The 12,980-nt window shown below is 40.2% G+C and overlaps 1 protein-coding gene across 1 annotated transcript in view; it reads right to left on the reverse strand.

Moving 5' to 3' along the window:
• The window catches only part of SPTLC3 (serine palmitoyltransferase long chain base subunit 3), a gene marked incomplete at both ends in the record, with an annotated part of 84,157 nt that extends 72,956 nt beyond the window's left edge, over positions 1-11,201 (reverse strand). The window contains one exon of the mRNA XM_084261450.1: positions 11,085-11,201. Within this exon, the coding sequence (XP_084117576.1) occupies positions 11,085-11,201 (117 nt within the window). The remainder of the gene's footprint in view (positions 1-11,084) is intronic.
• Positions 11,202-12,980: the final 1,779 nt, after the last annotated feature.

Raw genomic sequence — 12,980 nt, forward strand, 5'->3', positions numbered from 1 at the left:
ATTCCATAAAGTTTACAGATTAAATAAATTCCAGAGAAATGCAATGATAAGATATGCACCATGCAGAAATGTGTTAGAGCAGAAGGAAACAGTGCATTGTGAACTCTGGGAATAATAAATTCTAGGTTTCCACATGTGTCTCATGTTGACTGACTCTGGGGTCAAATGAAACAACACACTGACAGAAACTTCCTTCTTATTTGGGACATAGATCAAATCTTTCTGCTGCAGACTCTCTAGGGTACTGGAGGAATGAGTTCCTACTGCAGCTTCTCTTTCAATAGAGAATGTGCAGAGCCCTTTCCTTAAAGTAGGCAGCTGGGCACAGGAGAAGAGTGGATGATATGCCCTTGTCAAATCTGACTGAAAACAGCTGACTAGTTCACAAGTTGTTAAGGAGCTGACAGACCCATAGTATTGCTGAACAAGTCTTGATTCCATAGGAAATGAGGTCAAAACCAAGGGAGATCATCTAATGCTACCATGCCGAAAGAACAAACAACATAGGTGGGTCTTTCCCCCACCCCATGCAATACTCCCCTTCCCCAACTACAAACATTTTTGACACCTATAAAGTGGTCATCAGGGAACAAAACCAAGCATGCATAGTTGACGTTTTGAGAATCTGCATAACTTGTCATTGAATGTACTTTTGTTTCCTGTAAACATTAACATCTTTATAACAAAATGACAGGATCACAATGCTTTATTTTATGAAACAATAAAAGACCTGAAAGTCTCTGATGCTGAAAGAAATAAAATAAAACCATGCTTTGCCTCACTTACATAAACACATGTAATTCTCAGTCCACATGCAAGATAAGCTTTCAAAAGGTCTCCAGTGATAATGAATCACAGATATAAAAACCTACTAATAGTCCCTTATCTCTGCAAATTTTAAAATAGTTTCCACCTATTGATGGCTAGAGCTGATCTTTACCTTCTGATTTGCTTGATTTTATTATGCTGTGTTGAAAGCATAAAAAAATTCATGCCAAGGTTAACAAAAGCATCAATTAATTTATACTTTGGGTTGGGGTCAGAAGGAAGCTGACAGAGCCTCCAGTTTTTAATCTGTCATACTTGGTGACAGTCTTGTTCATTGCTGGCAGAAAGTCTGTTGACTCTCTCTCTTGTGTAACCTCCAGAAATGGATTTCTAATACAAAACCCCACAGTGATTTCTTTACCAAATCAAAGAAGTGATGACAGGACTTCCTCTATATAGTAAGACAATGAAGAGAAAAAATTTCTCTTATCATAATGGAAATTTAGGAAGAACAAAGATGCTAATGAAGTGCAAAGAAAAGCTTGTTGGAAATGGACAGTGAACCTGTGTGCTTGTACATGTACATGTGACACTGTACATGGACGGACATGGAAGATCTTGCAGCATTCCTTTATGCTGAAAACTGCTGCTCTGAGTCTTTTGCTAGATTTCTACACTGACCACCAATGCTCAAGGGCCAGGGCTGCGGGGACCACATGCTCATCTATCCATACTTACAGTAGACATGAAATAAAGATGGCCTGCTTGCAGCCTTTCTTGATCCTGTATATCTCTGGTTAAAGGCAGTGATCTTTTGCAGAATCTTATTCCTTTAGCTTTCACTAGTGAGTAAGAGATGTGAGGAGAACAATTAATTCCTTTTCAGGAATGCAATAAATTTCACTTCTCTTGGGACAAAAGGTTTAAGCTAAGGTGAAACTCAACTTTATTAAAGCTACTCCCCAGTTCCCATAGCATTTGTTTCCTGTCTCAGGACACAAACCTACTCACAATTATTTTACCTAGTCTTACTAATGCACACAGAATATTCAAGATTCCACACTACTGCACAGTAACATATCAGTTCCATTAATATACATCTGAAAATGCAGATTACAGAACTGATAAGCTTTCTATCCCCTGAAAATGTGTAGATTTTAAGAACAAGCAATTAGACTTTGCATAGATCAACAGCATACTTGCCACAGAAATCGAAACAAATATGTTAACTTTTTTCTTTAAAAAGGGTAGATTTTGGCAAACATGTCTAGTTTTGAATCTGTAATTGTTCCTGCTTGGTTATGGGTAAGAATTAGAATTAGAATTAGAAACAAAGGTTCAGAGTTCAACTTGAAGAGACACTATAAAGAAATGTATTCAAACACCAAAATTACTCATAGACAAGTTCCATCCATATGGGGCTTTTCCTAGATTATTTGATAAAGTAATTTTGTATTTCTTAACCTGGGATGAAAACTGGACTGTGCATACAGAGAAAGCAGAATCTACTTTGCAGTACCCCTTATATATTCACCTACAGATGCTCCAATCCAATACCTAAAGGCTTCTAAAAATCTCACTATGGCTTTTTTTTATAACCTAAAGCAAGTGAAAAGAAACTGAGGATGAAGGCCCATAGGTGAAGGATAATTGTGATTAGAAAAAAGAGGAAAAGAGGTGGAGATTGCATCAAAACAGTTTGAACAGGGTTTTTTTTCCTCTGTGATCAAAGCAGAACAAAACCCCAAGATTCCCCCCTTGCAGATTAACACACCCTGGTACCTGCTGGAACCTCCCAGTCTTACCACCCACACATGCAAACAAAAACTCTGTTTATATAATAGTGATGCAAGGAAAAAATTGCATAGAAGAGCAATGCCTTACATAAAGAAGAGACGACATCAAGACACATGCAGATATGGTTTTGGGCAAAGTGAAAGGTTTCCTTTGAGCATGCCTGCTCAAAGAAGAAACTGCTGGAAGTTCAAAAGCTCAAACTCATGAACTTACATGACTATGATTGTAAGAAGCTAGGAAAATACACTGATTTTTCAAATGCCTTTTCGGACCATGTTCAACAAAAGCTAGTCCAGTGAGTTGTTTCACTGTTTGGTGTTGGGATATGTGTAGCACCTGAGACTCCAAGGCTATTCAGCAGCTGACTCAAGCAGGAAATATCTTTGATCAGATCATGTGGTTTGGATTCTTTCAGGGAACAGCTGACAAACAAGTGCAATATGACAAGTACAGGTCCTCTTAAATTTATTTCTCAAGTTATATTCCCTGGTCTCCAAGGTTACCATCTAACTCACCACAGTCACTGACACTGCTAGGACTGGGTGGGAAACATCTGTATATCTTGCCGTCTCCAGGTATTGGCCTGGGTGATCTTCACAGATCTTCTGTACAACATTGTGAACAGCTGCCTGATCACAGCTGCCTTTACCTTCTGGAAGTGCAACCTGGGGACCACAGGGGTAGAAATGCTCCTTTCAGAAGACAAAGTTTTGTGGAGACACAAGGAACAGTCAAGAAATTGAAATATGGGGACAGATTGAGGCGTTCTCTTGCACAACAGCCCTAAGAAGCTTAAGAATATACGAACAGCAGCTATGATTCCATGTGTAGCTTTGCAACTGGGAGAAGATTAACCAGGGTGAAGTCTCAGATAGCTATATGTGGGTCATAGAGAAAGATTATGACAGCTCCTCAGACCACATGAATCATCAACTGCACCAGGGAAGCAGAAACTCCAACGGAAGTTCCTGGAGGAAGAAGAGTTCAGCATGACGTCAGCTGAAATGGTTACGAGACTCAGCTCTTTGCCACAGGTTTTTCTTTCCAATAATAATAAAGCCTCACTTCTTGGCAGGCTGAAGGGGAAAACCAGATTTTTTTGGTGGGGGGAAATGACAGAGCACATGCTAAAGCCTATTCTTGGCCAAAGGAAAAGATATAGCTGAATAATTTCCAAAAAGACTGAGATGACAGGAAGAACAGACAAGGCTTTGCTGTGTTACATCTACATGTATGTTTTCCCAGAAATTAAAAGTATTTCAGGAGTGAGAAAGTCATCTGGCCAGAACAGGTTAAATGCTACATTGTGCTGAAGACATGGGTGCACATAGATGGTATCTGCTCTGGAAATTCAGCTCTTCACATCACAGTTTTATACTAAAACTATCTCACTGAATCCTATAGCTATCTGGTTGAATTAAAATATCCTAAAGTGCAGAACACTTCAGTTCCTCTTTTCTCTGGCACACAACACTGCTGGTTCCTGCTGCCTGCTCTTCTTAAATGATGGTTACAACACCCAGCCCCCCAGTGACCACTCTCTCAGACAATAGTCTCACAAAACTTCTGGCTTGGTTGCTTTCAAAAGTGTTTTCTGTGGAAAAATGAGCTGCCAGGAATGGCAGGAATCTTCTGGTTGAGACACTGGTCATTGTAGGGAAATTTAATTTCCTGTTTTGCTGGTCAATGCCACAGTCCTAGCCACAATAAAAGTTAATTTTCCTTAAGAAGAAATTAAAAAAATAATAATCCATGAGAGAGTTCATATGTCTGTTGGCAGCAGAAAGAGACCTGGATATCATAATAAATTAAGGGCTCTGTCGTGTTGCCTAGTGTCCTATAAAACAGGATTTGAATCACCACGGTACACTCACTAACAGCAAGCTCTGAGAGGCAGCACCATGTGAACCATTATTCTGGTGAAAAGTCAGGTTTTACAGAGACTGGGAAGGTAACGGAAGATTGGTGAGGACAATTATAAACATGCTCGAGTGACCTGCAGCTGAGGTGTAGAAAAACATACAGATCATACTAATTGTGGTTTAGACTTGTGTGCTGGACAAGTAGAACATCTGTGTTTTGATAACATGAGCCTGTGATAGAGTTAGAGGAATCTATAGGACACTATCAAACCTGCTTGAGCTTCCTGCCCTGTTGTGGGAAAGATCAAAGCACAGTGGTAAACTACACCTGTGTGAATCCCTGAAATACAGGTGAAAATAGCAGGTTTGGTGGTCCTCTAGCATGGACCAAGCTCCACAGTTCCCGCGTCCCTGTGTGTGTGCCTCTGCCTAGGTGTCGCTTTGGGGAATCTCCTGGTTGGCAAAGTAACAACAATAAATACACTTTTTGCATTTTATTCCTGGTTTTGTGGTTGCAGGCTCACATGGAGACCCAGACAGTCCTAAGAAGCCATTATTTTATCATGCTGCCCATTATATTAATGAACTTGCTTTCTGCAATGGAACCCAGCCAGCTATATCCCTCACCAACGTAGCAGGTAGAAAATGCCTATTAGCTTACTTATTTCTGAAAGCTAGACCACTTACACCTTATAAAGGTAATTAATTCTCACACTGAAGACACATGGGACTAGCCGCTTCATGGCTCTTACTAATTACCACTACTCAGCAAGAATAAGCTGATTGAGCCAGGTAGTCACCCACAGAAACCTCACCAGGGTTCTGCATCAGTTCTGTCTGGTTTTTTGATCACTGCAGCTGGCTTTCACCAGAGAAATGCTTACACCTTACATTAAAGTGTCACGGACTCAAGGCAGATCAAGACCAAATTCTTAGTAAGGTGCTCAGGGTTTTGCACAACTGGGTCCTGAAAAGCTCCCTGATGAAGGCTCCAGAGCAACATGTCCCAGAGCTGTTACCTGCGTATTGATTTTTTTGTCCCCTCCCATACACGAAACCTCTCAAGCCTCCAAGCAAAGTATGACCCATTAACCACTACCCTTAGAGCTCAATGATTCAGACAGTTATTAACCTGTAGTCTACCCATCGAGACCGTAATATCCCAAGCAGCATGTGAGGATGGTATTGCTAAAGTGAAGGTAGATGATATCCATTAGTCTCCCCTCATTCACAAATCCAGTCATTTCACAGAAGACAGTCAAATAGCATTTATCTTTGGTATTCCAAGTCACCTCCTCTGTACTCCCAGAAACCACCTTTGATAGAAATTATCTAAATTTTTGAGGGCAAGTGGAACATTTGCTTTTCTTATCAGGGATCTTTGATATCCATGACCATTCAAAGATGATAGTGTGTGATATCACTGTGACATCATCCAGCACACTTGGATGCTTCCCTTCTGCATGTACTTATATGGGTTGGGATTTCTTAAGAGAGACATGACTCAATCTTCTTCCACTACTGGTAGTTTGATGACACAGAGGCTTGAAAGACTTTGTTGGTGAAAACTGAGACAAATAAAGCACAGAGTACCTCATCCTTAGCTGCATCTGCACTCCCTGAGTCATCCACCCCACTCAGCAATAGGCCGTGTTTATTCATTCACTACTAATGTACCAGCAAAATATCTTGCTTCTTTTGATATCCTTTGCAAGTGTCAACTCCAGGTGAGCTTTGGCTTTCCTAACACTCTCCCCACATGCCCCTGCAATGTTTCAAAATTCCTTTTCAGTTGCCTATTCCCATGTCTACCTCTTGTATATTGCTTTTTGCACTGGAGCTCAATTTGGTTAGCTAAGCCAGTCTCCCAATACGTTTACTTGTTTTCATGAGTACAAGGATGAGACAAAGCAAATCAATACATGTTATTTTTGTCAGTGCATAAAACTTCCAAAACTTAACTGAATTCAGAGCTTTCCAAGTGTTAACGACGTACTGACTCCAGCCCAGCTGGAAACGTCTTTATTGTGCTATGAGAAAAATCTCTGGCCTTACAGATAAAGTCTCATGCAACACATTTAGAGCATTGCTACAGGAGTTGTTGACTGTTACATGACTGTCACATCTCAGTTTGCGGAAAGACGTCTTGGACATTTCCTGCTTCCAATGCCTTGAGCTCATCAGAAAACAAGGGTGTGGATCGAGGACCTGTGATTATTGGCTGAAAGTGCAGGTGCAAAGCAATGAATTTCTGGAGCTCGAAACCAAGGAGAAGAGAAGGCAGGAACTGAGGATGAGGAGGTCATGTCTGTGGTGCGTATGCAGCAACTGGTGCAGTAACTGGTAGGTAACTCTGACTGGAAACCAGTTCTCCATGCCTTCCTGCTGTCACTCCAGCTATGAAATCCAGAAGGCTTGTTTCTACTAGTACATGCACAATGGAACAGGTCCAAAAGGCTTAGGTGCTGCAGGTAAAACAGGCTGAGGCCAACAAGTCCCCTTTCAGTTTGTTTTTACCCACACCAACACCAGAAAATGAACATATTTCAGAAACAAAAAGAATTATTCTGTTGGCAGATCATTGTGGTCACACAGCTGAGGCTGGTAACATTTGGAAAGGTTGTAGTCTAATCAGCCTTAACTCTCCCTCCTTCCTCTTATTAATAAGTCTGATCACATGACTAATTGTGGGAATTAGCTTTTTTTTTTCCCTGCAGGACTCATTAATATTGAGTTTGCCTTGAAAATGCCCCAGTTACACTAACTACTGCAAAAGCACATGAAGTGCTGTATGTATGTGAGAGGACAGAGCACACAGAAATTATAGGGGGCATTTAAAACATGCAATAGAATTCCTATGAGAGCCATTGCATAGCATGTTCCTTTTATGACTCTTTTTAAACATCTAATGTTTTCTTTAAGATCTTCACTGGGGACTAAGTGACACAGTCATGCAGCAAGGAGAGAATGAAAAGCAGGGGAGCCAAAAGCATGGAAGGGACTTAGGCTGGCTGGTGAAATATTGAGCCAATAGCAGAGTAGAACAGTTTAGAAGGAGGTCCTGAAGTCACAGGACAGAGGGTAAACATAAAAAGCTTCCGAATTTTAGATGCCCCAAAATGCTGGAGGCTATTACATTTTCAGGCTACCAAATATGTGGGGCAGATGTTACTAGGCTTAATATCTCTAGGATTCTTTTTTGCTTTCAGAAAGGAGCCCGAAAGCCCTGGAAAAGGGTTTAGTCTTGTTCACAGCAAGTTTCCTCAGTGCAGAACAGAAACAAATAAATTGGCAAATAGCTTTATACTGTCTTGGAGGGATCCAAGGGAATGATCTATCCAAGAAATGGAATTGTTACATGTGCACCGTAGGAAAAAAATGTTTCCACTTGACAAACATATTTATTGTTTTAAAAAGCCAATGTCCCCTACTACTGACACCCAATCAACACCAATATAACAGCAAAAGAAGCCATCGCTAGGAAAACACCTTCTAGCTACAACCGTTAAATAAATAGGTGAGCTACTGAATTGTGTTTTGGATAAAAGGAAGTCCAGGCTACAAGTCCTGGAAGAATATAAAACATTCGCCCATGTTATAAGTGCCAATGAAGTGGAAGACATGGCCCACGACTCACCTCTCAAAGCTAAGGTCTTACTGTGGCCCAACTTCCAATGTATGCAAAAGTGCAGGGTGGTTGTGGGGATGTGATTAGACCTAGTGTCCATTACCACAAGGGAGTCTGTGCTATCAGCTAGAACTGAGTGAGTCAGGCTTAAAACAATCACAGAAGCTATTAAGAAATGCAATCCCACCTGGAGTGGTGTTATTTCTTCCCCAAAAGCAACAGTTTTCCTTCTGGTAGGATGTTACTCTGCTGTTTTCTCACTTGGCTACCTCCTTTCCAGTCTTGGTATGCCACAGATTGCCAGAAGCAAAGAGAACCTCCCTATTCTCCCACATTTGATCATCCCTAATTACTTTCCCCAACCCCTTAAACAATATCCTTTCTTTGGAAACCTGGGGTTTTGCTGTATCAGAATTGATTCTCTATTTCTGTCATGCACACAGCAACACACAAAGTGTTCTTACATCATTAAGGCCCAAAACAATTTGATGCTTTGCCAGCGTTTCCAAAAGCAGTTTCCAAAGCCAGCTTTTCCTGAAGTCAGTGCCTCCTGTGGGATCCCTAGTAAAAAATAGGTTTATGGAGACGATTTCTGTAAAGCCTGATGTTCCAGTCAGTCAATTGTGTGCAACTATTGCTACATATTCCTGGCTTAGAAACCTTCACTGTATCATAGCCTTGCTGCAGCCTCTGCACCACCAGTTGCCTCTCAAACCAGAACACGTTTTACTCCTCCCCTTGGAAGTCACACAACTGTAACTAACCCTGAGTTTCAGAACTACCAGAACTCTCCAGTGCTGGAAATGGCATCAGTCATGTCCCCTGCCTGAGTATCACAGCACCTAGATAAGGTGTTTAATGGTGAATTAATACCAAATAGGCAGTAAAATACATATACATCTGTGTGTGTGTGTGTGTGTGTGTGTGTGTATGTGTGTATGTGTGTGCACGTGAGAGTTAGGGGAAACTGGGGAAAGATACAGGGTGAGCGGTGTAAGGGAGGAGGATGACTGGAATGATGACAAACCTGGGCCTGGTTCCTGCACAGGCTTCCTTGTGTACCCGACTGCCATATTCCCTGCTTCCCAGATCTCAGCTGCAACATGGGGAGTGAACCTCAGCGAAGTGTTGCAAATATAAACACACTGGAAGACTGTGTGAAGTTGCAAACCTAAAGCAGCAGCCATGTAAACAGATTGGGCAGGAAGGAAAAGTATCTGTTCCTGTAAAATAGTATAAAGAGTAAGTACCGAAGAGGGTGAGGCAGCTGGGGCGGGAAAACAGACCAGACAGGAATGGGGAGATTCCTACCAGGAATGAGATTCCTGGTTCATGCAGGACTCTTGTCTGTCATTGTTTCCTTCTTTCCCAATCTGTGTTTGAAGCAGGAAGAGAGGGGAAACAGCAGGTAATTCAGAACACACTGCTAGACCCGAATTTACCAAATCTGCCTCAGATAAGCCTCCTGAACTTTCTCAATTCCTTACCACTTCCCCAGCCAGGGCTGATCTTTACCAGTGGTTCAGTGCTTCTTTCACACATCACAAGCCAGGCTAAAACCCCTTCCAACCACATTGTGCTTGAAAGACTATTCTAGTAGTTACTAACATTTCCTTAATTTCTTTGCCTTTCAGGCCATTTCCTTTTTGCTCACCCTTGGTAATGTTCTACTTTACTTCTCTAGCTTTGTCTTTCCTACTAAGCAAGAAATCCTAAGTAATCCCCTCCTGGGAATCCACAGCTTTCAAAACTGTTCATTTGCAGCAGAATAACAATAAATGTGTGACAAGGCAATGACATGAATGACAAGTCCTTGAAATTTACCACTCAAACTGAAACGAAGATTTCAGACACCATTGTGGCAAATAGTTTATATCTAAAATAATCCTGACATATATGTGATATATAAAAGGATGCTAGATTAGTATTCTGGAAGCAAATACCAAGAAAGGCCTTTTCAATCATTGCACAAGCTTTTTTGCTTTCCTCATCCTACAGAAGCCAATGATGGGAAACACCCATACCAAGGGAGACACCTAAAGCCAGACAATCATTAAGCATGACACTGGGCGTGCCTTCATTAGAGTGCTAGGTGTGTGAGCAGTCCATTTAGAGAAAGATATAAGATAGCAGTTTATTTGTAAAACAGCTGCCACAGTCCTTGTCTAAAGCTTTCAGCAGCAAGGTCAGGTGAGCTCTCAGGCTCCAAAAGCAACCTTCTCCATCCTCCTCTCACCATCACACTGCACTGTAAAGACAGCCTTTTTCTAGCCACTGCAAGACTTTCATGATCACACCAATATCCAGAATTAGGACACTTCAAGACACAACAGGTATCACAGACAGACAACATTTAAGATTTAGGTGCTTTTTTGGTGAAAGTATACCTTTGGTTTTGTGGTTCCTTCTTTAGGATGCTGTGTGCCAGCTGTTCTACAAAAAGTTCACATAAGTGAGAAGCTCTGGTTTCAAAGAGAACAGCTTCAGAAAATAGTAAGTGAACTGACTTGATTTTAAGCAGGACAAGGCTGGTGAGCAGGCATCAGACATCAGGTAAACCAACCTTGCAGTAATGCAAACAACAGGAAAAGACAGTTCCCTGCCTACATTTTTTTTTTTTTGGTTATGCTTGTACAGCAGTAAATCACACTTTGAAAACTCCACACACACTTTAAGGTGCAAACCAGTTTTCCACCAGTGATTAATACATCACAAAGTTAACTCCACCATCAGTTAAGTTTTAGAAGGAAACTACTATATTTCAGTGTGCATGTGTTCTATTAACTACAGGGTAGTTACTTCACAGGCCGAACAGCATGTTGCATGAGCATTACAACTCTCACTGAGGTTCAGGATGAGAGAAAAAGCAGCTCCAGGTCCCAGGATTCTAAAACTTCACACACAAACCTAATCCATACAACCTGTTCAATGGAGATTAAGACCGCCATAAAACTAGCTTAATAAGTAATGTTGCAACTATCTATTTGTTTTCAATACTGAGGCAATTAGGGTAAACAATTAAACCTTACCTTCACTCCTTTAGTAATTCCATTTTTCTTATAGATTCCACTTTTTAAGAGATGATTCTGTTTCTGATGATGGTGATGATGTAGATGTCCATTGCAGACAGCACTGGGATTAGCCATCTGTTTAAATTACTCAGATTCTCAGTTCTTAAGGGTGTCTCAGGTCTTTCTACTGTAAAAAAGACAGTGGGACGAGCAGATAAAGTTCTTGGTTAAGGCCCGAAAGGTATCCAACTGGTCTGTCAGGATTTTCCAGGATGAGAGGAGGAACTATCTTTTGCAATATCTTAGAAACTTAAAACCATTTCTTTCATACACCTTCAGCCCCAGCAAGCTAGAGCGAGAAACACATAGCAGGAGGTGTGCTCTTAGAATCTCAAAAAATACTGCTCATTGCTGGCTATTGTATGAGCACAGCTTCTATGAGTCAACAAGGCTGCTGCAGCTATCAAGTGGGCGGATTCAGAGGCGGAGACACTTAAAGACACATTACCTCTTAAATATCTGCCAGGGAGGAACATGACATTTTTTTCCTTCCGATTACACTCAACGTAGAGCTACATTACTCCATTCAGAGTAATAGAATGTTTTGTAAATTTTAATAGAGTAATCTTGAAAATTACATGGTTAATGTTGCTAAGAGTATATTGGCTGAAAAAAAAAGTAATATTTCACCGACTAGAACAGAACAACTTCTTTTTTTTTACTTTTTTTTTTTTTCAATTAAATCTCTTTTTGTATAGGTAGCCCAACAAGCACAATGTTAACCCTGCAAGGAAATGGAAAACATTATAGTATTAAAATGAAGTTTTACCTAGAGCTAGAAACAGTGTATTTGGCCCTAGCCTATAGATGTGTACACAGGTGTTCACTAGAGTGAACTGTCCCTTTAAATTCTGTTTGGACAATAATGGGATAAATGGCATGCTATCATAATTAATAAGAAATGGACATTTAAAAGTTGATTAATTTAGTTTTAAACAAGTCAGGCTTTAATTACACGTGAAACTACTAAGAAGGTCTAACACATATCCTTGCTTTTAAGACAAGAGTTTATTGTTTACTACATATATTACTTACTTACATATATTGTCTTTGCTTAACCTAATTCTCTTTTTTTTTTTAGATTTTAGTGGCAAAACATGGAAGTGTAAGCATCTTTGGCAGCTTTTGATAAAAATCTCTTCCTCCCAAAATAATTAAACTTAGTGTGGAGACAGATTAAAGGAAAGCTGTGTAATAACATCCATTTTGGAAAACAGTAAGACTGAAAGGTTGGGAGAATAAAAATACTTAGAAGTGGTTTAATTAGAAAAAATTTACTATGTCATTTTGGCAACAAAATTTAAGTGATAGACAGAAAAAGCAGCCTACAACTTGAGCAGGAATGCAGGAGATTTAATGTTAAACGAACCACTGTGAAAATATACTGGGAAAGACATTGCATTGGCTTCGAAAACTTGTCTTAAACATGTATTGAATTGTTAAAATATATACACTCCTTTGAAGTGACTTACAAAGCACGGTATCTTCAATGCATTTGAAAACTCTTGGTCCCTACCTCAAAGAGATCTGAACTGAACTGTGTTTAAAATACCTATCTGTGCATCTTTCCTTCTGCATTTCACCTCATTTCACACTGTTGAGGGGTCTGCAGAGGCTTCCATTAAGATCTGTAGAAAACTGCCATAGTACAATACAGAGTAGCACAACTGAAAATTTCCATTTCTGATTAGGTTTGAGTTTTATATCCTTGGAAAGAAGCCTCTTTCTTACATATTCCAATTAATAAGACAATAGTAGTTTTGGTCAAGAAAGTATCTCCCTAACTGACTAAAATGACAAAGTAGTAGTAAAACACCAAAACCTTTTGCTTCATAAGTAAACCAGATTCATGAT

The sequence above is a fragment of the Gallinula chloropus genome (assembly GCF_964237585.1).
Source record: "Gallinula chloropus genome assembly, chromosome: 3".
Lineage (NCBI taxonomy): Eukaryota > Metazoa > Chordata > Aves > Gruiformes > Rallidae > Gallinula > Gallinula chloropus.